Source organism: Oryx dammah, unplaced genomic scaffold, assembly GCF_014754425.2.
Source record: "Oryx dammah isolate SB20612 unplaced genomic scaffold, SCBI_Odam_1.1 HiC_scaffold_18, whole genome shotgun sequence".
NCBI lineage: Eukaryota > Metazoa > Chordata > Mammalia > Artiodactyla > Bovidae > Oryx > Oryx dammah.
In genome coordinates, this window is record NW_024070202.1 from 102710935 (window position 1) to 102738059 (window position 27125).

Here is a 27125-nt window from a genome sequence, read left to right on the forward strand (position 1 = left end):
GCTCAAATACTAGTTCAATGAACAAGAGCATATTAGAAATAGAAAGGAAATAGTCTGGAACACTGAAAACTTCTCTAGACTGGCTTCTATGAACCAAGGGAACAAATATATGGGATTAAAATTTCTTCAGATTCAGGAACAAGATATATTGGTTTTCATCTCTCCACCACCTTTTTAAACAGTCAGAACAATAGAATACCACTGCCAAAAAAATGTTTTAATATAAGTCCCTTTTTAATTTGATGACCCAACAGAAGAAATTTTTATTTTCGTCCATTGCTTTCTAGTCTTGGTCCATATGCACACATTGTTGCACTTACCACACACATTAAATTTGTTAAAAATTCATTCCTGAAAAAATATTCATTTGTTTTAATTACAGAAACATAAACTTGGGGTTTGGCCTTCTTCATTTAACAATATCAAATTTTGCTTTTACAGCACAGTTTTCGCAATCATAATTTTTAACAACTACCTAATACTCCACTGAAATGTAATACTTTTATGTGTTCAGTCACAATCCTACTGGTACACAGGCTATTCCTATTCTTTAGTACTATAAGGAGGCTTTAATAAAGACCTTTATTTCTATAGCTTATTTTTTTCCTTGTGAATTATTTCTTAGAAAGATTCCTGAGAATCATAAAGTAAGCAAATTTTAATATCTCTTGATATGTACTGCCAGGATGCTTTCCACAGTAGTTAGTATAATGCTCCCTCAAAGCTATGTGACTTGGGGTCTTCCCTGATGGTCCAGTGGTTAAGACTCTGCACTTCCAATGTGTGGGGCACAAGTTCAATCCCTAACTGGGAAGCTAAGCTCCCACATCCCACATGGCACAGCAAAAAAAAAAGAAAAAGAATGAAAACACAGTAATTGGTACAGGGCCCAAATCTCAGGTACCACCTGGGAATGTCAAGGAGCTGAAAAAGTCTCTTTCATCTCTTTCAAAGCATCTATGAGGATAGTCCTGAAAGGGCACGCATCTGACCATATACGGGGCTGGCGAGGGGGTGGGGGGTGGGGGTGGGGGCGGGGGCGGGGGCGGGATTTGGGGGCAGGGAGACACAGAGGCAGCCGATGGGACACTACATTCAGAGGGAGAACAGTTTCTGCCCTGGTTTCTTACTAAACACAACAGGCAGACAGGCAGAAGGTAACCAAATCTTTCTAGGGGGGCTCCAATAAGCATGGCAGAAAGCAAAGTCTTTAGAAAAGGTGATGGATAAAAGCATTGACCCAGATGATGACGCCTAAAAGGAACAGCATAGCTCCAAAATTCTGAAGGACCCACGTCCCAAGGTCTCTCCTGCAGTCGCTAACACCTGAAATCTGTCTCAGCGAAGCAACCCACCTGGAATAAGAAATTTAGAATGGCAGAACCAGAAGTGTCCACAGAGACCAGGTAATCCAATCGCCCCCATTTTACAGGGTGCCAGGTGCTGTTCCCAGCTACTCTGTGTCACAGTCAAGGCTTAGAGCACAGCCCTTCTGACTGCCATCGGCTCCCACCCACTGGTCCTGCCGTGCTAGAAAGAACCCAGTCCTGAGTGCAGCATGCCCGCAGCTCTATTCCCACTCCCCCGTGGATGCCACAGGCCAGATTGAAAAGACAGGCACCACTGCCAAATGCAGACACTTACCTTGAAAACTCAGCTCGTAGTTTTGTGAACCCGCCTGAAACGGCACAACTCCCCTCCGACAGGATAGAAAAAGAGACTCCAGGTATGAAGAGTCAATGTTTGAAATTTGCTCATTGTCTTTCTATTAAAAATAAAAATAAAAAGGTAAAAACTTCAGGATAGGCTTTTAAGAAATTTCTATCATGATACCTTATGTAACTTTATTTCAGCCGTGGGATTTGAACAGGAATGCATCCTGCTACCCAAACCAGATTGTCAAGGATTCCTGGGTGGGGGCAAGTCAACACCCATCTTTAGTCTCCACTGTACAGGGTTGATGCTACTGAAACTGACGATACCCTAGGTGGAGGCCTGAAAAAGAGAGCTGTTTTGCAATAGTCCTTTTACATATTCCATAAAATATGATCCAAGCGTACAGAGCAACTTGTACCCAATACAAGATGTCTAACCGAATCCAAAACGTTGTCATGAAGTAGACCATCACAGCTATCGTCTCATCACACAATAAGGAAGAACAGTCTAAAGCTGGAAAGAAGGCATATAAAACTCCAACAGGTGTCTTGTTATTTAGTTGCTAAGTCATGACTCTTTGCCACTCTTTGGCTATGGACTGTAGCCCACCAGTCTCCTCTCTGTCCATGGATTTCCCAGGCAAGAATACTGGAGTGGGTTGCCATTTCCTTCTCCATCCTATAGGTGTAGCACTGTCCAAATGAGAGTGACAGGGCAAGGAACACCCCCAAAATGTAAAGATATAATCTCCAGCCATCTCCAGGACCTTCCTCTAGCCCTGCCCTCACTGAACTCCAGTTCTGAATGAGTGAGTAAGAGCCTTCGTTACATATTCTCCAAGACTTGAATTTATACCTGTTTTAGTGACCAGGTCTTGTTACTTTTGCCTTGGGCCTACATGACAGCCTTGATTTTGGCTTTCTAGAGCTATGGCTCGCCCTCACTTTGCGCAATTCCTTCAAGTCGTGCACTCCTGCCCCTCAAGGCACACTACTAAGCTTGACTGTGTGCTGCGTGCTAAGTCGCTTCAGTTGTATCTGACTCTTTGTGACCCTATGGACTGTAGCCCGCCAGGCTCCTACTAGAGCAGGTACCATTTCCTTCTCCAGGGGATCTTCCCAACCCAGGGATTGAACCTGCATCTCTGGCATCTCCTGCACTGGCAGACAGGTTCTCTACCACTGAACTATCTGGGAAGCCCCAGGAATCTTGTAATAGAGTGTGTTTCTTTGATTGCTTAGGCAGCTTGGGAGCCCAGAACGAAATGGATGGCCCAGCAACTTATGCTGAGATATCCTCACCCCTTTTTTGTCTTTGGCTCCATTTCCATCTCTTGCTTTTCTTTTCTCTTTCTCATCACTCCAATTTCATTGCCCACTTTAGCTACCTCCCTCTCTGTTTAATCATCTGAATCTAAAGGGAGAAGGCACACTAGACAGAACCTCTGCCTGTCTAAATTTCTCTCCCGTATTACTATGTCCCTGTGGGTAAGTCTGAACCTTCTAGTTCATCTGAATCCAGACTTTGACTAAATCCTAGCAAGCATATATATCAGTCTTTTGATTTCTCACTCTTGCCTACTTTTCTGGCTGAAAGGGGTAGTCTCTGCCCATTTATGTACTAGTACATAGAAAGCTATCTCAAGGTTCTGCCACAGTCCCCAATAATGAGGAAAGAGGGATATTTGGCTGGCTCATATATCAAGGAGTTTCTTAAAAATAGTTATAATTTGTTATAATGCAATCGGAATACATGCTTGCTGAGTATAATATAAAAAAACACCACTTTCTCTACCACATCCATGCTCCATGGGTAATCACATAGATGTCAGACACTGTACTACTAGATTCTTCTGAAGTTGTCAAGTTTATACAAGAATATCCACAAGAAGGAATGGTACTCACCTTCTCCCCATATGGAACCCATTCGTCAGCTCCATTCCTCCAGTACCAAATCCATTTTGTGGTAAAGAGAGAACTGGCCGGCTTTGTGACGGATGAAGGTGTGGAGATACGTCGGACGGGATTAAAATCACAAATCATCTTCTGGAAACTGACGTTATAATTGCCAACAGAAACGCTGAGAGGGAAAAGCTTAGCATTAATAAAATGCTTCACTGAAGGAAAATGCTTCTGTTTTCTCTACTCTGATCTTCTTAATAAGAGGGCAGAATTAAAAACTGAGAGTTGAAAGTGGTCTCTGAATTCCCTTTACACAGCTTGCGGTCTTACACGCAAAAGAAAAAAACGAAATACAGAGAGGTAACGTAACCTGCCACGTACCTAATGCTACCACAGAACGTGTTCTTCCCTCAAAAGATATCCCCAAAAGAAATCAATTGATTGGCTCAATGTCAGAAACTCTGAAACTCACAGTAGGTCAGTTTTTTCAATTATTACACATTATTTAAATAGTTGGGCTTCCCTGGTGGCGAAGACGGTAAAGAACTGCTTTCAATGCAGGAGACTGGGATTCAATCCCTGGGTCAGGAAGATCCCCAGGTGAAGGGAATGGCTACCCACTCCAGTATGCTTGCCCGGAGAATTCCATTATCAAAGCATAGTTCGAAACCTTTTCAAGGAGTCAGCAAGGTCAAAGTTACTTTCATAATAATATTAGGACGTTACCCACCTTTTTCACTTTCATACCCTCACAAGTACACAGTGGAGTTTTTCAAGGCTACACAATGTTTGATTTTACAATAAAGAGATTTGCAAAAATATAAAACAATGTCATTCTTCCCAGTGAATTTGGTTTGCTTTAGTTTTGGAAAATTTATTTTTATAGTTATACTTACATACATTTATGTATGCATGTAACTATATATAATTATCTAAAAATGTTATGTTAACACGAATGAGTTTATTATCATTGCTTTTAATGAATCAATAAACAATTTTTCTCAGTTGTGACTTTTAACATGGTAAATATCAATAGCTATAAATCCACATAAACCGAAATCTCTGGGATCCTCAGTACATTTTAAGAATATTAAGGGCTCCGGAAACCAAAAAGTTTGAGAGTTACTGCTCTACAAAATACCTCCTAGATCAGCGATGTTCAACCAGGAGTGATATTAGACCCAGGAAACATTGACAATGTCAAAAGATATTTTTGTTTCTCATAACTGCATGTAGTGGGTAGACACCAAGGATGATGCTAAAATACTCCAGCAAACCAAATAATTATTTGGACCCCAACAGTGCTAAGGTTGAAAAATCCTGCTTCAGATTTACCTGGTAGAAGACACACACCTAGAAAAAAACAGCTGATGCCACCCTCTAGTGGCAAAATGCAGCAACACACTCTCCACCAGAGATTCAATAATTTGAACACGGTGACAAGTCCTTATTTTCCCTCCTAAAGTATTTCCTTATAAAGTAGGATGCAGCTTATAAATATGGCCATGGGTAGTATCACCCACAGCAGCCCTAACAGCAACATAAATATAAAGTAGCCTTTTAGAAACCTCCAGAATGGAGAAAATAGCAAATATAGAGGCAGGTATAAAAATGCTGAAGTATGTAACAAAATTCTGCCTTAGAACTATATGAAATGACTCAAATCATTTTCTCAAACAATGAGATTAAGCCAAAGGCTCTTCTGAGCTCATAGGTTTGCAAACCAACCTATGCATTTTGTTGTTCAGACAAATATTAACTGAACAAATATTTGTGTCCCTATTTATTTCACCTGAGTTAGCAAATATTCCCATAGTCCCTCATATTAGCCAGGCTCTGGGTGACTTCAAACCTGCCCACCTATTCCTTTATCTTTATTAAATCAGAAGTCATTTGCCATTTTAATCTCAAGAGTTAACCTGAATGGGATTCTGAAGTAAAACTGCTTTTTCTTCTTCCCATAAGCACAGCACTAGGCTCTCCTTTGATGATGTTGCAGATTTCACAAGCTAGACCTGCCACCAACTTACCTGCAGTTTTTGGGGTTACAAAAGGCCTTCTCAATAATCTCCATGAATGGAAGGTCCACCCAGCTGTTTCCAAGAAACATCTGCCACCGGTAGGGCAGGTGAAAATGAACTTTGTTGCAGCTCTCTACAAAGACAGAAAAGAGGTCTAAGCAATTCGACCAAGTTCACTGCTGACTCTCCCCATCAAGGCCTGCCTTTCTCACCCTACCAGTCCTGTAGGCACACTTTCCATCTACACCTGTGCTCATGCCAGCCCCTACCTGCATCGTCTCAAGCCCCTATTTCCACATTCATTTACTACCCATGTAGACTCATCAGAAAACAAAATTCTCCATTCCCCCAAAAGCCATGTTCAGTTCAGGTCAGTCCCTCAGTCGTGTCCAAGTCTTTGCGACCACATGGACTGCAGCATGCCAGGCTTCCCTGTCCATCACCAACTCCCGGAGCTTGCTCAAACTCAAGTCCATTGAGTTGGTGATGCCACCCAACCATCTCATCCTCTGTTGTCCCCTTCTCCTCTCACCTTCAAAAAAAAGAACCATATTACCCACATGGAAATCTGAGGTCATTAGAAATTTACAATTATCCTTTCTTCTGCTGCTGCTGCTAAGTCGCTTCAGTCGTGACGTCCCAGGGATTCTCCAGGCAAGAACACTGGAGTGGGTTGCCATTTTCTTCTCCAGTTATCCTTTCTGCACCTCCCTCTACATGCATTTATTGAGACAAAATGCTCTTTATTGGAGGCAACTGCCTGTGTGTTTTCTAGGAAGCCCTGGCCTGGAATTCATCTCTTCCAGAATTCCCCCACTGATCTTGTACTCTTCTGACCTGACTTGTGTTTTATGTTTCCTCAACCAGTGCTCTAGACACAGTTTGTGCTTTATTAGTTCTCTAATTTGTGGATGTTCTGTTTGTTTTGGGCCACACTGCACAGCTTGTGGGATCTTAGTGCTTTGACCAAGGATTGAACCCAAGCCCTTGGGAGTGAGAGTGCACAGACTGGACTAACCACTGGACTACCAGGGAATTCCCAAATTTGTGGATGTTTTGATGCCCAGCTTTAAACTCAGGCTTCCCTTATGGCTCAGCTGGGAAAGAATCTGCCCGCAATGCGGGAGGCCTAGGTTCGATCCCTGGGTTGGGAAGATCCCCTGGAGAAGAGAAAGGCTACTCACTCCAGTATTCTGGCCTGGAGAATTCCATGGACTATACAGTCCATGGTTGCAGAGTCAGACACGACTGAGCTACTTTCACTTAATGATAAACTTACTGAAGAAAGGCCTGTGTCATTGTTTAGCTTATGTCTCCTTGCTTCACTGGCAGAGGAGTAGGCAAGCAAAGGATGCCCTTTCAATGACTGCTTGCTGAATAATGAATTAATGTTAGAAGCTCATAATACAGGCGAACAGAAAACAGTTCTATTTTTCACAATTTGCATTGTTTAAATCATTTTGAAATGTCACCACCAGGAATTTAACTGATTGAAAAATATAACCTTCCTCACACCCATTAGAATGGCTGATATAAAGAAGCAAACAAAAACAAATTTACAAGTGTTGGCAAGGATATGGAGAAACTGGAGCCCTTATGCATTGCTGATAAAAATGTAAAGTGATACAGGCTGCTATAGAAATCCATGTGGCAGTTTCTTAAAACCTTAAACACAGACTTACCACATAATCCAGCAATTCCACTTCTGGGTATATACCCAAAAGAACTGAAAGCAAGAACTGATATTTGTACACCTGTGTTCCTAGCAGCATTATCCACAACAGCTAAAAGGTAGAAGCAACTCAAGTGCCCATCAGTGGATGAGTAATAAACAAAATGGGATAGAACACAATCGAATAGTGTTCAACCTTCATAAGGGAGAAAACTCTCACAAAGGCTATAATATGGGTGAACCTTGAGGACACTGTACTAAGTGAAATAAGCCAGTGTCAGAAAAGACAAATATTGTGTGAGATCACTCATATGAGGGACATAGAAGAGTCATATTCGTAGACAGAAAGCAAAATGGCAGCTGTCAGGGGCTTCCCTGCCAGAAGGGGGAAATGAGGAGTTGTTGTTTAATAGGTACAGAGTTGCTGTTTTAAAGGAGATCAGTCCTGAATATCTATTGGAAGGACTGATGTTGAAGCTGAAACTCCAAAACTTTGGCCACCTGATGCGGAGAAGTGACTCATTGGAAAAGACCCTGATGCTGGGAAAGATTGAGGGAGGGAGGAGAAGGGGACGACAGAGGATGAGATGGTTGGATGGCATCACCGATGCAATGGACATGAGTTTGAATAAGTTCCTGGAGTTGGTGATGACAGGGATGCCTGGCGTGCTGCAGTTCATGGGGTCACAAAGAGTTGGACATGACTGAGTGACTGAACTGAACCGAACTGAACTGATGCTGGGAAAGACTGAAGGCGGGAGGAGAAGGGGACGACAGAGGATGAGACGGTGGGATGGCATCACCGATGCAATGGACATGAGTTTGAGTAAGCTCTGAGAGTTGTTGAAGGACAGGGAAGCCTGGCATGCTGCAGTCCATGGGGTCACAGAGGGTTGGACAAGACTGAGCGACTGAACTGAGGTAGAGCTTCAGTTTCAAAAGATGAAAAGAGTTCTGGAGATTGGTTGCACAGCAACAGTACTGAGCAATACATTTAAAAAGGTTAAGATGGTAAAACCTATGTGATGTGTTTTATCTTAGTTAAAAATATTTTGTTGAAGTTAAAGATTTTTGATTTAGAGAACACAGGGCAGAACCTCCTCCTCAGACACAAGGCGAATGACTCTAAGACCACTAAGTGATCAAACAAATGAATCAGACATGCTGCGTAGGCCTGGGGCAGAGACAGGAAAGGAACAGCGTGGTGCAAGAGTGACAGGGAAGTGCTGTGTCCCAAGCAGTCCCGTGGGAAACAGTTCTACAGGAAGCTTGGGGAGAGCGAACAGTAAACAGATACCAGGGAAGCCTGGCTGCTGCAGGCTCTGGGGTCACATAGAGTTGGACACGTCTTAATGACTGAACAACAACTGCTACTTCTGTTTGGTTTTAGTATGTAAAAAGAGGGGTCCCTGATTAAGCGTAAGAGTTCAACTAAAACTGAATTGTAAAAGGAGAAAGTATAATATCATACAGTGGTGAAGTAGTTTGGGGTGAAAACCCAAGTTCTATTTGTGCATCTGTAAAATGAATTAACAACAGAACCTAAAGTTGACTTGAAGGTTAAAGAAGATGCATGTAAGATTCTCAGCACTGCACTCGACACACTGCACTCAATAAATGCTAGCCATACTACTATTAATGTTTCTGCTTCTAGAAAGTCCTTAAGGTAGTTACTCACTAAGTTGACAACTCTTATACAGATGGTCAAGACAAATTTCGTCTGAGCTGTGTTCATTCATCCTGGACGATATGGTACTGGCAACCTCAGGTACAGAATCTACAAGACAGAAGAGGATGCATGTAAGCAAATTGTTCACATTTAAACCAAAAAAACAAGATACTTGGTCTAACAGTGGGAAAGAGTATCTGAAATGGGGGCCAGGTTCAAGAAAATTCTTAAGATTCATGTACTGCTCATGAGAGCCCAGACATGAAAACAAACTTCAAAGTCAGGGTTACTTCATGTCATGCTGCTTTCTTAAACCATGGCTGAACTACTCCTGTTCTCAATAAATGGAACAACTTACTCTGCACAGTTCTAGGGTTGGTCCATCTGTCTTCCTATGTCCTCATCAGTACCACTCCTTAACCCAAACTCTTTGCCCTTTAGTACTGCTAAGGAACATCCAAAGAGAAACCACCAGCCGTGGCCACTCTACACAAACACGAGACATGGGGCCCCTCTTTCCCTCAGTGATCACACGGAACCCAGCCTGGAGCCCACCTTGTCATCTCACTGGCATGGGTAACAGGGATTTGAGCTGCGTTCTGACCATGGGTCCCATAGGCTGCAGCTCTGTTGCTTAAGGAAGGTGTAGAAGAGGGGACCTTGGTAAAAATGATGTTTATGAATCCTTGTACCAAGGTGAGACGTGCTAAATTATAAATCAGTAAAAAAATGTATGCAACATAAAAAATTGCTTATGCAGTATCACCTAAGCTATAAACAAACTAGGTATAGAAAAACATTAAAGAATATAAATGAAAAGTTCATTGTACATTTCTTTGTGTAACTGCAGTGTCTTCACTTACATTAATATCAATTATTAATAATATTATAACATCCTTGTATAAAATATTATGTTTATACAAAAGAAAAAGAAGGGACCTTGGGGAGAGCAAGTGCTGCCTTGCACGGGGGCAGAGGGCTCCCCACGTGTGGGCAGGACCTGCTTGTTAACCCCCGAATTCCAGAGCATAACACATCTTTCTTTCCTCTGACTGCCGCCATGAAGCCAAACCCAGTGGCCCCAGTTTTACCTACATTGATAGTTTTATCCATCACTTTATCTATCCATCTACTGGCACTGTGGACAGATTGACTAGCCCAGAAGATCTCTTCTGTGCGATTACCGTTAACAAAGGCCGCGGCTCCATCCCCAGTCATCTTGCCAGCAGTGGGCAGATGACTCTGAGGTGTTCTGGTGTCTGGATTCCTAGGTAACGATTTTTCTCTCTGTCTACTGCTTGGAGTTTGGTAATTTGCCAGTCTTGTGGAGGTGGTATCTACAGCCATGCCATCAGCCTTATTATCAAAAAGCGGGAAATGCTGGCCGTCTTGATTCCCACTCCTGCACTCCGCGTTCACATGGTCCGAGGAAAGGACAGCAGTGCTCTTTCTGGTGATGATGGTTTCAGGTGTTTGCGGAGAACCAGGAGGAGAGAAGGAGGAGGCTGGACTGGAGGAAAGCCAACTCTTTTTACCGGTGTCCTGGTCATTCTGCCAGGACGCAGGGCCCTTCCATTTGCAGGCTGGTGTCAAATCACTATGATTCCCACAGAAAAGATCCTTTGCACTGCCGTTCTCTGCAAGCTTCTGGCTTCCTCCCCCTTGATGGTTTCCTCCAAGAACAACAGCTGCAGACCGGACGGAGGCAGGCGGGGGACACTCCTGACTTCCCAGATGCGAGAATTTGTGGGCAAGATCCTCGACAGGCCCATCACTCGGGATAGAGCCGCGGTGGCCGGCAGGCTCTGGGCTGGGTGAGCAGGACCTCTGGGCAGGAGTTGAAGCTGCTGGAAGAAATTCCTTGCTGCCCCGGTCTCTGCTCCTACTCCTCCCTCTGTATGCTGGGTCTCTACGATGGGGAGGAGGAGCTGGGAAAGAAAAACCAAACAACAAAAGTTAGCTTTAACGTCATTAACTCTGTACCCGCCTCCCGTTCGGCCTCAGAGGGGCCGGGTGAAGTGAGAGTGGGGTAAAGCAGAAACAGTATCAGCAGGAGAGAAGAAAAGGAAGGACTTTGTCAGCGGGCAAAAGAAGTTTAGACGTTTTCGTGGCTAAGTATATTTGGAGGTCTAAAACTCTTTTCAGGAATTCCCCGTGACCACTTTTAGGGATCTTACTCTTTCCACCTCGGACCCCTAAACTTTCACACTGGAAAAGCGGTGAATTAACCTAGCACTGTCATTCGGCAATCCTGCAGTCAAACGCTGCCACTGCTTGCAACAGCCGAGACCTGAGCCGTGCTGTGCTTAGTCGCTCAGTCGTGTCCAACTCTTTGTAACCCCATGGACTGTAGCCCACCAGGCTGCTCTCCGTGGGGATTCTCCAGGCAAGGATACCGGAGTGGGTTGCCATTTCCTCCTCCAGGGGATCTTCCCGACCCAGAAATCGGACCAGGGTCTCCTGCATTGCAGGCGGATTCTTTACCTTCTGAGCTACCAGGGAAGCCCAGCCACGACATGGAGGCGACCTAAATGTCCATTGACAGAGGAATGGATAAAGAAGATGTGGTACATATATACAATGGAAAATGCCATTTGCAGCAATACAGATGGACCTAGAGTGTCATACTACTTCACACTAGAGTGAAGCAAGTCAAACAGAGGAGAACTATCCTGGGACATGCCTTATATGGGTAATCTTAAAAGAAATGATACAAATGAACTTATTCACAAAACAGAAAAGGACTCATAGACTCAGAGAAGGAACTTATGATTACCAGCAGCGGAAGGATGGAGGGAAGGGATGGTTAGGGAATTTGAGATCAGCATATACACACTGCTATATTTAAAGTGGATAACCAACAAGGACCTACTGTGTAGCACAGGGAGCTCTGCTCAGTGTTCATGGCAGCCTAGATGGGAGGGGAGTTTGGGGGAGAATGGATACATGTATATATAAGGCTGAGTCCCTCTGCTGTGCATCTGAAACTATCGCAACATTGTTAATTGACTATTCTCCAAAATCAAATAGAAAGTTTAAAAAAATTAATTTGCGTGAAAATCTTGACAAGGTGGAAGAATCCACCCCCTTCCTGCCAGCCCAGCAGAAAACACCACCTTTGGCCTAGGATAAAGGTTGAGCCAACAACTCTGGCTCTTCTCAGCTTCTCTCATGGGACTTAGATGCACCTCCTAAATGCCCACTGTCTTAGGTGGGGCTGTCCACAGTCCTCAAGTTCAAGTCCACATTCACCGCTAGGGTGAATGGAGAGACAGACTAGTGCCCATCAGAGACGAGCGCCCCCCAATCACTAAGAGTTCACCCATATTGTGACACAAGCATACCTAAGCTGAGAAGTCACAATACTTGAAACAACAACAAACAAAGAAAATAAGGAAAGGTCTGATTTCACTAAAGCTTGGAATTATCCAGAGTTGTTCATCTGGCCCCCAAATGCCCAAACTTAAGTCAGAGATATCCAAAATTAAAAAAAAAAAAAAAAAATTGACCTCTTTCTAGAAACATGTTCAGTCACAGCCCCGGGAAGTAGAGAGAAGGGAGGGAGTGAGCGTGTGTGTGTTTGTGTGTGCAAAAAGTGTGGTGTGCTTGTATGTGATGTTTATATGTGGGGTTCATATATGTTTATATGAAGTGTGTGTATGTGTGTGTGTGATATGCATACGTGGTGGACATGTGAGGGGTGTGTGTGTGTACGTGAGGTTTGCACATATGGTGTGAGACACATGTCCCTTAGTGAGAGGTGCATATATGTTGGCAACGTGCCCGAGTGTGAAGTGTGTCTGTGTGGTGTGGATGCATGGAAGAGCATGAAATCCAACTGCAAAATCACACATATACTATGATCATAATTATGTAAAAATTCTGTATGCATATCGACAAGGTCTGAAAAGGAAACCAGTTTTTGGTGCGTATAAGTAGAGATTCCCTCTGCTTGTGATTTCTGTATACTTCCGTTTATCCTGTTAAGAAGGCCACCAAGCTTACCTTTCCACGCGGAGGGCTTCTTCTGGCGGTGCCTGCTATTGCAGATGTCCTGGATGTTCTGGACCACGCTTGGGCTCAGCCCGTGCTCCCTCATAACGGCTAGCACCTTTCTGTCCATCAGGTTATGGGACCGGAAGCAGTTGGCATAACCACAGTTCCCTCGGGTAAAATGTTCACAGACGTGGAGTCTTTCACACGGGGGCTGCTGGTTACAAATCTGCCTTCCACCCTCGCCCTTATAATTCTTGCATATCTACAGAAGAAAGAAACAAGAGCCAGAAAGATAACATGTTTCTCTACATGCCACACGTTAAGGAAAGTTTGTGTAAATATAATGATCTACATGGGAATAGAATCTAAAAAAGAGTGGATCTATGTATCAGTTCAGTTCAGTTGCTCAGTCATGTCCAACTATTTGCGACCCCAGGGACTGCAGCATGCCAGGCCTCCCTGTCCATCACCAACTCCCAGAGTTTACTCAAACTCATGTCCATTGACTCAGTGATGCCATCCAGCCATCTCATCCTCTGTCGTCCCCTTCTCCTCCCACCTTCAATCTTTCCCAGCATCAGGGTCTTTTCAAATGAGTCAGTTCTTCACATCAGGTGGCCAAAATATTGGAGTTTCAGCTTCCACATCAGTCCTCCGATGAATATTCAGGACTGATTTCCTTTAGGATGGACAGGTTGGGTCTATGTATAGGTATAACTGATTCACTCCTGAAACTAACACAACTATACACCAATAAATATTGATTAAATAAATAAAAAATAAAAATGCATTTTTTTTACTTCCTGTTAAGAAAAAATGCATATTTTCTTATTTCCTGAAAGAAAAAGAAAAAACAAAAGCACAGATATAAACTTCCCTGATGACTCAGCAGGTAAATAATCTTCCTGTAACGCAGGAGCTACAGGAGACGCAGGTTCAATCCCTGCGTTAGGAAGATCCCTTGGCGAAGGAAATGGCAACCCTCTCTAGTAGTCTTGTCTGGGAAATCCCGTGGACAGAGGAGCCTGGTGGGCTACAGTCCATGGGGTCGCAAAGAGTCAGACACGACTGAGCACATGAGCAGAAGCAGAGATATATCTAAGGAAAAAAAATGTATGTGTATAACTCTGTAATCTCTATTGAGTTATATTCAATCAGTGACTTATTTGGGGTAGAAGAGGCCTACAAACTAACTTAAAGACACTTGACTTTTATTAACCTCTTTTGGAAGAATCAATATAAGACGGCCAGCTATAGATAGAACAAAACAGGACCCCTACATATAAAGGAATCCCAAAGAGGAAGGCCCACCTTTGGATATCAACACATCTTCAATTAAAAGACCATCTTCATTTAGAAGAACACTGCAGGGGGCACGGGTTATCCTGTGTGCCACGTAGTACAGTCAAAAAGAAAAGAAAGGATGTGAGGTCTTATCTTCAGCTGCTGGGAGCTGGGCAGAATGTGGCAGTTTCTCAAAAGACCAAGTGATAGTTGAACATTTTTATATGTAAATAGTATATCTACATATCTAGCTCTACAGAGATGTAATTCTTACTGAAAGGAGAGCAGGAGAAGTATCATCAGTGAGGCCAGACCCTGTGATACAGGACTAGAGGATGCTGGTTGAAGTCTGCAGCTAGAAGCAGCTATACGTGACTTCACATCTGAGTTACTTACTTACTCCCAGCCTCTTGCTCTTGCTGTAAAAGACAAAAATATTTGCTCCCCTCACCTAACCATGTTGTGGAGCAGGTTAAATAATAAAATACGTAATGTCTTGAGCACAATACAAAATGTGATGCAAATGTTTGAATTGTTACACAAAGAGGCTTAAACACAAAAGCATTTGTAAGTTGTTTCAACAGACTCTGAGCAAACCAGATCAACATGGGCCACTGTGGTTTATCCAGGTGGGAAAGACATGGATTCAACCATGATTGAGCCATACAAACAACTTCTAAACCTGATGCAAATACATATCATTGTGATAGAGTCTAGGAGCCAGAATTGAGACTCTTGGCCAACAGTTCTCAAAGTGTGGTCCCTGGACCAACAGCATCAGCTCCAACTGAAAACTAACTAGAAATACAAACCCTTGGGCCCTTCCCCGTATCTACAGTCAGAATGGACAGAGGAGCCCAGCAATCTGGGTTTGACAAACACTCCTGGTGATTCTGACCCACACTAAAGCTTGAGAGCCAGAATTCTCGAGGCTCAAGTCAAACAAGGATTATTAGCAACTTCACAAATGATACTTTGGTTAACATTCCTAGTACTATTCTGATGTTTAAGGAAGACTGCTCCTGCCAGAACAAATGAGACTCATTTCTCCTTTTTAATAAATGCACTTAAATTATCCATGTTTATATACCAGGAAGTTCAGGTTTATGCGTTTATGTTCTCACAGGTTAAGCAAAGTGGAAAAGTGTGAACGTGTTCGGTATTTGAGGGCAGGTGTGTCCCTTGCCCACCAGTGGCTTCAGGATTTAACTCAGTGCTACCCTTGCACTCCTGAGTGTTAGCTGAATGATTGCAAAGCAAACAGTAAAGTGAGACCCCGAAGGATGAAATGCCTTGTCCAAGATCACACAGGTAGTTGGTGGCAAAGGCAGAACTTAGAGACATGGAGGAACCATCCTTGATCAACTGTCCTTGGAACTAGCTGAACTCTGGCTGACCACTCCCCTCCCCTGCTAAAACCCTGAAAATACTCTGCCCTACTCCCCCAAGTTAAAACACTCCTATAGAGACAACTCTTGCCCAGAATAGTCAAACAGAGACTTATGTCACCGATGCTCTAGTTGATTCCCCATCACAGGAACCAGCTTCTCAGACTTCTGGTCCCAGGAAGCAGTGCAGTCTGCTAGTCTGTGATCCTACCCCAACAGGTGGTAAAAGGCAATTAAGTTATCGGCTAAAAATAAACTTCAAGCACAAACTGTTCCACCCTACGCTCTAATCACGGGCACTGAATTCTTAAAATCCATGGGTACGGTAAGGGAGCCTCAGGTGATACTTCAGACTCTGTGTGATTAAGGTCAGCGTTCTCCTACGAGGAGCCTCCCAGCACTTTTGTCAATGGGCTTTTTCTGGGCTAAGTCAGCAACAGCACCATCCAGTAGGTTCTTTCCTAGAGTAAGGAGGAGCCGCCACTCCTCTTATTCTCCAGGGATGCGATATAGCAAGTCCTTGGTGATTTTGGAAAACAGAAGCAGAGAGCTGACCTGGTGGGTGACGTTTCCAACCCTTCAAGTTTAACACTAGGTTGGACTCCGGGCAACACTCTCTCAGGAGTCATGACAAGCATTCAACTGTCGTCATTCTTTCACATGAAAGGGAAAGGAGAGGGTGCCTCTGTTAGTCAATGGGACCTTTAACGAGTTAGGGTGTAAGGCATTTTCCCCATACTGGTAGCCAGGAAGGACTGGGCTGGCTGGCACATAGGCCAAGGGCCATAGAGATCCTAAGATAAGACCTCTGAACCTTGGGTCCCTGGAAACAGAGAGAAAAAGAGAGAGAGAAACTCAAGTACGTAAATGAAAGAATGCCTGGGGAAGTGAGTTATATATAGTTAAATATCCCTCCCCCACCCTTCCTCTCCGAAGACATTTTTACAGAGTGTCTTGCATTCCTATCTTGCCTGAGCTCAGTAATCAACACAAAATCACCCCACGTGTCCTAAGTTTTCCTAAGTCCTCAGGGAAACACACTGAGCTTAGAGTCAAAAGATGTTTAACCCTCCAGATGTCCCTAATAGCTATCTTGTCATACATAAAAGCACGACCGAATTCCAACCTTGTTATCTTATCTCCATCCCTTCCACCCTCTCAATTTGAGGCTTCCATTATGTTTCTGCGCCTCTCTTCCAATGTGAGGCTAACTTCTTTACACAAGGATTTTTCTCAGATCATTCTCAGGTACCATTCTTTAAGCAGCATCATCTGATTTTCAAGTCAATATTCCTAGGTGGATGAGACTGTTAATTATTTTATTCTTATCCTTCTTCTAATGATAGAAGCTTCCAAGTTTTAGCTGGACACATAGTTACCCAGCCAGAAAACTACATTTCCCAGCCTGCCTTCTCCTTAAGTGCAGTCATGTGATAAGTTCTGGCGAGTGAGATGGAGCATACAATGAACGAGATATAATATCCAAGTCACATCCTTTTAAAAAGGAAGCAGCTTGTTTTTTACTTACTCCTTGTCTACGTTCCTGTTGGCTAGAAAAATGATGACACTGAGAAGAGCCTCCTTGTACCATGGGGAAGAAGCCACATGTTAAAAGAGAACAGATATATCTACTGGTCCAGTAATAAAACAGATCTATTATATATAAGATAACAAGGCTAATCTACTGGCCTGAGTCCCTACATGACATCATGGAATTCAGCTGCCTGACCATCAGACTACCTGCCTGCCTACCTCTAGGCAAGACCAAAAGTCAGCAAACTATTAGCATAAATGATCAAATAGTAAATATTTCAGGCTTGGCAGGCCATCAATCTCTGTTGCAAATACTCAACTCACTCTTGTATGAGAAAGCGGTCATAGACAATATATAAATGAATGAGTGTGACTATGTTCCAATTAAACTGCAAAAACAGGCAGCAGGTGGGATATGGTCCATGGAGTATAGTTTAGTGACCTCAGATCTACACTACCAAGAGATGGAGAAACAAAGTAATATTTTACTTGAATCACTGTATTTTGAGATCTCTTTGCTACAACTTAGCCTCAAGCAATGTACCCTGTCATCTTCAGAAATCTTGCTTCAAAGCCCACCTCTTGCAGGAAGTCACTCGGATGTAAGGCATCAATTAGTCTTATTGCTAGTTCTTCAGATCACACTTGCTCACATAGGGTCCCCTAGCAGCCCAGGGGAGGAGGCATTCCAGACTCAAATACTTATTAAACTTCAAATAAGAAGGAAACTGTTGGAATCTCCAGGTCACTTAGCAACAGCCACCTGCTGACTGCCGCCTGCAGAGCCCTGGTGCCAGGTTTTCTCTGCCCCCATTCCAACACACACTGGACACCACACTGCCAAAGGCATTCTCCTTGCTTTCCAAAGTGAGGAATCAGAACTTACCTCGGGCATAAAAAAAGGGTCACTCTGGAGAAGGAGCACAGCCAATTCCTCTTGGTTCAGTCCAGAGAGCCCATGGTTTGTCAGGACCCTGAAGTTATCTTCTGAGAGAACCTCGTGAGAATATTTGCATAAATTCCTGGAAGAAAATAACAATGGTCAGCATTTCCACTTCACAGAAAATAAAGAAAAAGCAATCATCCAGGAAACCTTTCAAGTGAAAATCAATGCCCACATCCTTGGGTAACTAACACAAGGTTGGTCCAGCTTCAAGAACACACTTTAAAAATATAAATTGATGAAACACGTAGATAGGAAAAGAGAATATGAGGATCTCTTCATAAATTATACACATATATTCTTTTTTTAAACTTTTTATTTTGTATTGGAGTATAGCTGATTGACAACATACACATTATGCTTTAATTTATTGCAATCCTTCTTTAAACGTCTCCTCTCAGTCAGTTCAGTTCAGTTCAGTTCAGTCCCTCAGTCGTGTCCGACTCTTTGCAACACCATGAATCGCAGCACGCCAGGCCTCCCTGTCCATCACCAACTCCCAGAGTTCACTCAGACTCACGTCCATGGAGTCAGTGATGCCATCTCCTCTACTATATGTTAATTATGTAAGATGAGGAAAAAAATAGCAAAGAAACTGAAGTCAATTTAGTGGAAATGACTGCTCATTGAGAGGCAAATAATAATTAGGGTAACACATCCTAATGACAATAAAATCAATGGGATAAAAGAATTTCATTGATCAAACTAAACTAGATGAAATTGTCCCTTGCTTTATCACTTCTGTAAATGTATACCTATGTGATTTGTGACTACAAAGGAATGGAACAAGCTTGTAATCACATATTTCAAACAACTTTACCAAGAAAGTGATAAAAATCCCCTTCACTTTAAGACTGATGATTTAGGTCTGACAGAATTTTCTGTGATGATGGACTTGTTCTATAATCTGAGCTTTCTGAGATGTAAGCCAGAAATGACTGATGCACACTTGAAATATGGGTAGTAAGACTTAGGAAACTAAATTCTCCATTTTATTTCAATTAATCTAAATTTGAATAGCCTGATATGACTAGTGGCCACAAGACTGCATGGCAGAGATTTAAACATTTGCTCTTAAAAGTGTGGTGGGAGCAGTAGCTTTACCATTATCACAAATTTAGAAGATCCTAGGCTCCACCCCAGCTCGAGTGAATCAAAATCTGCCTTTCAACAAGATCCCCAAATTATAATCACACTCATGTCGCACAAGCACTGAGTTATTAGACCAAGCATGGAGACGCTGACAGCACTGATGTTTTCATAAGACAAACATAACTTGACAATTAGCAATGTTCACCTAACAAATGTCTTCTACTTCTTAACTTATATATGTACATTCCCTATAATATCACCAAAATCCTCAGATTTATGGTTTTAATAGTTGCTAATGTGATGGGGTCTTAATATTTTCCAGTTTGTACAATCATTATCAAATTGTCAGGTGGTTAGGTATGGCCAGATTTTCACTATACAACCTTTATAAACCTTTCCTCTTTCACATTATTTTCCTGAGATTTATTTGAGAGTATTGCCTAAGTGGTTGGTGTTTCATTTTGATCTCCTGCTCTGCAGAAAACATAGTAGTAAATCTAGGGAGTGTGTCTCTTTCCCTCCAAGCACATTAACATAGAGTTTTATCACTTTTGCTACTTAACCAAGAAACAGATTCATGCTTTTAATTTGCACTTTAATTATTAGCAAGACTGAAATATTCCAAATGTAGGTTTGATGCTTGTATTTCCTCTTATACTATTTGTTCATATCTTTTAACTCTTTATCTATAGATTTATAATTGTTCTTTATATTTTTAATACTAATCTTTACCAGCCTTGTTTATTTCACATAGTTTTACACTTTTCCCTTTTTATCAAGAACTTATTAAGCTTTCTATTGCTCAATTTTTATATAATCAGATCCTTCTAATTCACTACTTGTAATTTAGCCCACTGTTTTAATACTTGAGAAATTAATTCCTCCACCACAGCTGGATAACTATATCATTTTGTTTCACTTTTAAAAAAGATATTTTCAACTTTAAAATATCTGGAGCTTATTTTGAAAACCAGCATCAGAGGAGGGCAGAAGTGCTTTATATCTTTTCTTAGTAATGTCTGTTGAATAGGATTCCTTTCTTACTATTTTGTTGTCCAGAACTATTGTTTGTTAACTTTTTAGCAAATTTAGAATGCAAGGAATCCTTATTATGTTTTTATCAATCTACTATTCTGTTTTGCATCTGATACCATACAATATAAATGTCCTTTGTACCACATTTTAAATATTAACAGAATAATTTATCCTATTATTGGTTCATTTCTTTTCAAAAATTTCCTTAATGTGCTTAACTATTATTTTCTCTATAGAAATTGTATTATTGTTTTGTCAATTTCCACAAAATATCATATGGAAGCTAATTTGTGTTAACTCCATACATTAGATTAGATATTATGTCATCTTACTATTTTAAATCTTCTGATTCTAGGACAGAAAATATCTCTTCCTTTATTCAAGTCTTATGCTATTTTTCTTACTGAGAATTAAACTCTTTCTTTTCATAGTTCTCTTTCATTTCCCAAATATTAAACATAAATCAGTTGTCACTATTGTTTTTCGTTGTCACTGTAAACAGAAATGCAACTGACTGCAAAATTATCTTATTGAAATTGACAGTGATTTTTGTAATGTAAACACCTACATAAAAGTTATTCTCTAAGAACTGGTCTTTGAAAGTCACTATTCAAATGCCACTGTCTGTGTGTAAGGCATTTCTGAAACACTCTGGCATTGCTTTTGGATCTAGCTGTAGGAACCCCAAAAGAAAAGTCAGAATCAACAACCATGGCAGCTGCCGCCCAAGCCCTTAAAACCCAGCCAGCCTCCCACACTCCCTGCTTCTTGCAAAAGTCAAGGGCAGGTGGTCAGGCTCTGTTGACAGCCTGTATCCCAGCCATTTTCGAGGGCGTGCACTCTCCTGGTTTTCTTCACCAGGAGTCCTGGCTTTTAGTGTGTTTCTGGCACTCCCTGATAAAGCTGACATCAGCTCTCTGCTTGCTCTTGGGGTTTGTGGTTTCAGATAACTGCTCCCCCACAGCCCCCACTCCCCAGAGCCCTCAGCCTCAGCAGAACTACACCTTATCTCTTTCCCAACCATCATGGGAGGGGGGCATCTATGAAGAGATTCTACAGCAGGAAGGGGCCCAGCCTCCACCCCAAAGCAGGAAACCCCTCCAGTTCAGCTTTTACCAGACATGTGTGAGCCTCCCTACCTCTCTAGACTTCTCACTCCCCTGGGCATTGCCGCTAATGACCCTCTCAATCCGGAGCAGAAAATGAGCTCACTGAAACACCCCACCGCTAGGCAGCTTCTACCCTCTGGCTCAGAGATATCGGACAGCGGGTAGGTGGGAGGAATTAAGAACCTTTCTTTCCTTTGAGCTTCAGTCCAGATGTTGTGGTCACAGTGGCAAGACGATCGTACCTCGCCTATGGCCAGATTACAGTCATACTCGAAGACCCAGGCCCTCTCCAGATTCCAGCAACACACAGCCTCGGTCTTACCTGTCTTGCACCTGCTCTGCCCTTGCCAAGGGGCAGTGGGGCACTTCCAAGGTCCTGGAAGTCAGTATTTCCTCTAAATAATTAAAGGCAGCCAGGCAAGCCTATGGAGAAGCCCTCTGCCTGGAGCCCCAAGAGTCTGGGCTTTCCCAGCCCACCTAAGACACGCATGCCCATAGGAGGAGCTCAGCCAGCACAAATGGTGCTGGCTGGGTCCTTGATGCTGCCTGTCTGAGGGCCCAGATCACTCTTCATTTCTCATCTCCATCCTCAGACAAACTATTCATCCCTCTAGATTCTATAATCCTCACCTTGAACCCAGCTTCAGTCAGCAGCATGTCATATCTAGCCTTGGGTTCTGACCTGCAGCTCCATCCCTGGGAGGCCCTGCTCTGTTTTCCCACATTTCCTAGACTTTTCCAAGCTTCTTAGAGGATTTATCTCCACCCTAATTTCAAAAAAGTGGGGCAGTTCTCACTCACTTATCTGGGGAGTAAGTAAGACCAAGGACTTCCCAGGTGGCACTGGGAAGTGGTAAAGAACCTGCTTGCCAATCCCGGAGATAAAAGAGACTCAGGTTTGATGGCTGGGTTGGGAAGATCCCCAACATTCCCCAGCATTCTTGCCTGGAGAATCCCATGGACAGAGGAGTCTGTGGGCTAGAGTCCACAGAATCAGACACAAATGAAGTGACTTAGCCCATACGCATGCAAGTAAGACCAGAAGTACGGATGCTAACTCTCATCACAGATTTTCTAAGTGGCAGGTACTGGATCTGTTATTTATAACCTATGAGGAAATATTTCACTTTTTATTTTGGGAAACAGGCTAGGTAACACGAGAAATAAAAGGTGACTCAAATAAGAGGAAAAGTTCATCACTGAACTCAGAACTCAAGAAAATTAAAAACATAATCTGGAAAAATAAAAACAAACATAACTGAAAATTTTCCAAACCAAAAAGAAAAAAAAGAAAGCCATGCTAGATTATCCCAGTTACTGTTCCCTTGTTGCTGTTATTGTATAGTAGCTAAGTCATGTCCAGTTCTTTGCAACCCCATGGACTGTAGCCCACCAGGCTCCTCTGTCCACGGGAGGCAAGAATACTGGAGAAGATTGCCATTTCTTTCTCCAGGAAATCTTCTCCAGGGATCGAACCTGGGTCTCTTGCATTGCAAGCAGATTCTTTACCATCTGAGCTACCAAGGAAGAATTTGGTGTAGGAGGGACACAGTAAATGATAGAAACTGTTTCTTGGGACTTCCCTGGCAGTGCAGTGGTTAAGACTCCATGCTTCCACTGCAGGGGGCACAGCTTCAATTGCTGGTTGGAAAACTAAGATCCTGCATGCATCTTAGCGAGGCCAAAGGAAAAAATGAAACATTTTGGGCTTCCCAGGTGGTGCCATTTGGTAAAGAATCTTCCTGCCCATGCAGGAGACTCAACAGGCGAGGGTTCGCTCCCTGGGTCAGGAATATCCCCTGGAATAGGAAATGGCAACGCACGCCAGTATTCCTGCCTGAGAAATCCCAGGGACAAAGGAGCCTGGTGGGCTACAGCCCATGGGGTTGCAGAGTCAGACACAACTGAGCACGCTCACTTATGCTAGTCTATTTTCTATGGCAGTTCCCAGATCCATAAAGGCTATGTCTAGTACTTCATCAAGCAAATACGAACATCTAATAAATTATTTTTTAAAAAAAGAAAAGAAACTGTTTCTCATGATTGGCATTGAGGAGACAAGTTCAGCAGCTGACTGATTCAATCTTCAGCCAAACCTGTCATGGTCAGGGCTTGATGGAGGTCATGTTTAGGTTTAAGATGCAGAAGCTTCCTTCTCACTTTCTTCTGATCACTCTTCTCAGTTCCAGGTCTCTAATACTGGCTACGAGGCTTTAGCCAGGAAACAGTGTGAAAATCTCCCAAGGCCTCTTGAGGTTCTCAAAACCAGTGGTTCTCAAAGTGAAGTCCTCCGATCAGCATCACCTAGGAGGCTGTCAGAAACGCAAATTCTCAGGCCCTGTCCCAGACCTACAGAGTGAGTCTCAACTTTCTAGCTCACATCAGAATCGTTGAGAAGGTTTGTTAGAACACAGATTGCTAGACACCACCCCCAGAGTTCCTGGTCAGGAGGTCTGGGATGAGGGCTGAGTGTACACTTCTTACAAGCTCCTAGGTGATGCTAATGCTGCTGACCAAAGGGCACACCTAGATAAGCATGTTCAGGGTGACCTCCTCCAACAAAAGGTTCACTCACAGCCATGGGACTCCCCACCTCCCAACACAGAAAAGAGCTCACCCATAAGCCCTTATGAGCTGCCCAGGGGGAGACAAGGGTTTGCAGAAGGCTGCCTGCCCTTGGAGCAGATAAACTTCAAACAGCATGAGTTGGGATAGGAAATGATAACTTTTCTAAAAATTAGAGCGAAGATGGCCTTGGGAGAGGCAAGAAGGTCTCTCAGGAATCTCAAGCCAAAAGCCTAAAAACAAATGATCTTTTCATTCTTTTCTTCCAGCCGTGGAATGAAAGGTTATTTTAACCCTGGCAGAAAGTGCTCCCCCAACCACAGATGAGGTCTAGCCTGCAGAGAGGTTCTCATCCCTGGCTACACATAATAACCAACTGGGCAGTACTGAGAAATACCTAAGCCTGGCCACACCCTCAGAGGCGGTTATTTAATTTGACAGGAGGTGGGACCCCAGATGATTTCAGTGCGCAGTCAGGGCTGGGAGTTGCTGGTTGGGCCTGTTGGATGAAATTCTAAGCTAGGTTCCTGAACTAGATATGCACACGCGTGAGCTCTGGCACTTCGCAAGTCAATAAACATAGGGTCAACCCTAAACTAGACCAACGAGAAAACGATAACCTTAGAGAGAGTCTTGGTTTTACTTTATTTTTATTTTTAAAAATAATTTTATTTCTTGCTCACTTTTTTTTTTTGGCCTGTGCTAGGTCTTCATTACTGCAAGCGCTTTTCTCTAGTTGTGGTATGCAGAAGCCACTCTCTAGTTGTAGGGGATTCTTAATGTGGTGGCTTCTCTTGTTGTGAAGCACAGACAGAGGAGAGCCCAGACTTCAGTAATTGCAGCTCATGGGCTCTAGAGCACAGGCTCAATAGCTGAGGCACATGAGCTTAGCTGCTCCGAGGCATGCGGGATCTGCCCAGACCAGGGACCAAACCCTTATCGCCTGCTCTTTACTACTGAGCCACCGGGGGAGCCCCAGTTTGTGTTTTTAATTGGAATACAATTGCTTTACAATGTTGTGTTAGTTTCTGCTGTACAGCCGCGTGAATGAGCCATATGCATATCCTTCTGGAGCAGCCCTCCCATGCCACTCCTGTAAGTCATCACAGAGCCCTGAGCTGAGCTCCCTGTTACGCAGCAGCTTCCCACTAGCTATCGAATTTGCCCGTGGTCGTGCATAGATGTCAGTACTTCTCTCAATCCATCCCACTCTCTCCTTCCCCCACTGTCTCCACACGTCCATTCTCTAGAGAGTCTTGTTTTTCAACAATTGTTTGTATCAAAACATCTCTTCCTTTCACCTGCTCTACTCCCCAGCACCTCATGGGGGGAGGGTGGACAGAATCAAAGAGCCAGTCAGTTTGTGTAGGACACAGGAAATAGCTCACCACGATGCCAGCCAAGCGAGAAAGAAACCAAGACCTGTGAAAGATAAAAATCTAGAGAACATTAGTCTACAGAGTAAAATGGCGTCAGTCAAACCAACCCTGAAAAGTATCCAAGTCATGAGACTCCTATTCTCTATATGACTGCACCTCTGATGTTTGAGATTCGATTGCCAGTTACTAGAGGCAGGAATGATTCACCAAATCTGGAACTCCTAGTCGGATGGGGGAAAACCAGAGTAGACCAGCAGAGAACACAGAAGCAGTCTAAGGAACAGTGTGCGGGAAGGGAAAGGGTGGAGCCGAAGAAACGGGTCTGCTTTAACCACAACGGTGTTACCCGGAGTATACCCGCTGCAAAGAAGAGGCGCCCCGACTGCTGACTGTGGTGAGCCGCAGGTGCAGACGGCCAAGGTTCCCAGAATGGGAGAGGCGCGGGGCGGAGGAACTGACTGTAATCTCTGCTTGTGGCGTGGGGCGGAGGAACTGACTGTAATCTCTGGTTGTACCAAAAGTAAGGCAAACTGTACAGGTGCCACACGCTGTAGACAAGCTCCCTAGGTTGACCTATTTCTCTGGTCCTGGGGTTCTCAAACTCTGCTCCCCATTAGAACCACCCGTGGCCTTTTTTTTTTTTTAATAATTGTATTTATTTATTTTGGCTGTGCTGGGTCTTGGTTGCTGTGCAGGCTTTTCTCTAGCTGCGGAGAACAGGGCCTGTTCTCTAGCTGTGGTGCGAGAGCTTCTCATTACCGTTGTTGCTTTTGTGGTAAAGCACAGGCTCTAGGGTGCAGGCTCATAGTTGCAGTGCATAAGCTTAGTTGCTCCAAGGCATGTGGGATCTTCCCGGACTGGGAATCGAACACCCATCCCCTGCATTGGCAAGGCAGTTTCTTTACCACTGAGCCACCAGGGAAGCCCCACCCATGGCCTTTAAAAAAAAACCGATGCCCAAGTCATACCCTATACCAATTAAATCAGAACGTCCAGGGATAGGATCTGGGCACCAGTATCTTTAAAAGATTCCTCAAGTGATTCCAATGTGCAGCGAAAGTTTGGCATCATTGCCCTAAGTTCACATCAGGACTGAGAAAAAGTAGAGCAAGTGAAGACAGTGAGGAGCAGGAGATACTATGTAGCATGTGGGATCTTAGTTACCTAACCCGGGATCAAACCCCTCCCCCCTTGCAGAGGAAGCCCGGAGTCCTAAACACTGGACCACTAGGTAAGTCCTTGGTCTGAAACATATTAAAATTTTTTCTCAGTGAGGAAGCATTCAAAGATCATGAATGAGGTCTCCACTTTCTTCTCCCAAACTGAGTCCAACTTTTGTGCCCCACTTTGGTTAAATTGATTTCTCACTGGACTTGAGATCTAAAGTTCTTCTTTTATTCCTTTTGTAAAACCATCTTGGGACCTTGCCAATTCTAAAGTAGTCTGTAGGTAAAGATCATTGATTCTTTGTCACCCCATGGACTGTAGCTTGCCAGGCTCTTCTGTCCATGGGATTCCCCAGGCAAAAATACTGGAGTAGATAGCCATTCCCTTCCTCAGGAGATCTTCCCAACCCAGGGATAGAACCCAGGACTCCCGAATTGCAGGTGGATTCTTTACCATCTGAGCTACCAGAGAAGCCCAAAGGTCACAGATACTAGTTTGAAAATAAATGTGGTCAGGAGCAGTAATCAAATTAGAACCTTTTTACGTAAACAAATCTATACTTACCTTAAATGTTTAATTCTGTCACCTCTACATTAAGTAAAAAGCAGAAAATATTTTGTTATCAGATTTTTTTTTAATCCCTTATTTAAAATGTCAGGAAAACTCCACGGGAAGAGCACAATTAGTAACAAAGGGAACTTCCAGGGAGATTCCT

General features: G+C 43.3%; 1 protein-coding gene across 1 annotated transcript in view; it reads right to left on the reverse strand.

Moving 5' to 3' along the window:
* The window catches only part of ZC3HAV1 (zinc finger CCCH-type containing, antiviral 1), a 51878-nt gene that overhangs the window by 14383 nt on the left and 10370 nt on the right, over positions 1–27125 (reverse strand). Inside the window, exons 2-8 of the mRNA XM_040259970.1 lie at positions 18007–18142; positions 12925–13177; positions 10104–10847; positions 8929–9027; positions 5588–5711; positions 3561–3735; positions 1645–1765 (exon numbers count right to left, since the gene is read on the reverse strand). Coding sequence (XP_040115904.1) covers positions 1645–1765; positions 3561–3735; positions 5588–5711; positions 8929–9027; positions 10104–10847; positions 12925–13177; positions 18007–18142 — 1652 coding nt within the window. The remainder of the gene's footprint in view (positions 1–1644; positions 1766–3560; positions 3736–5587; positions 5712–8928; positions 9028–10103; positions 10848–12924; positions 13178–18006; positions 18143–27125) is intronic.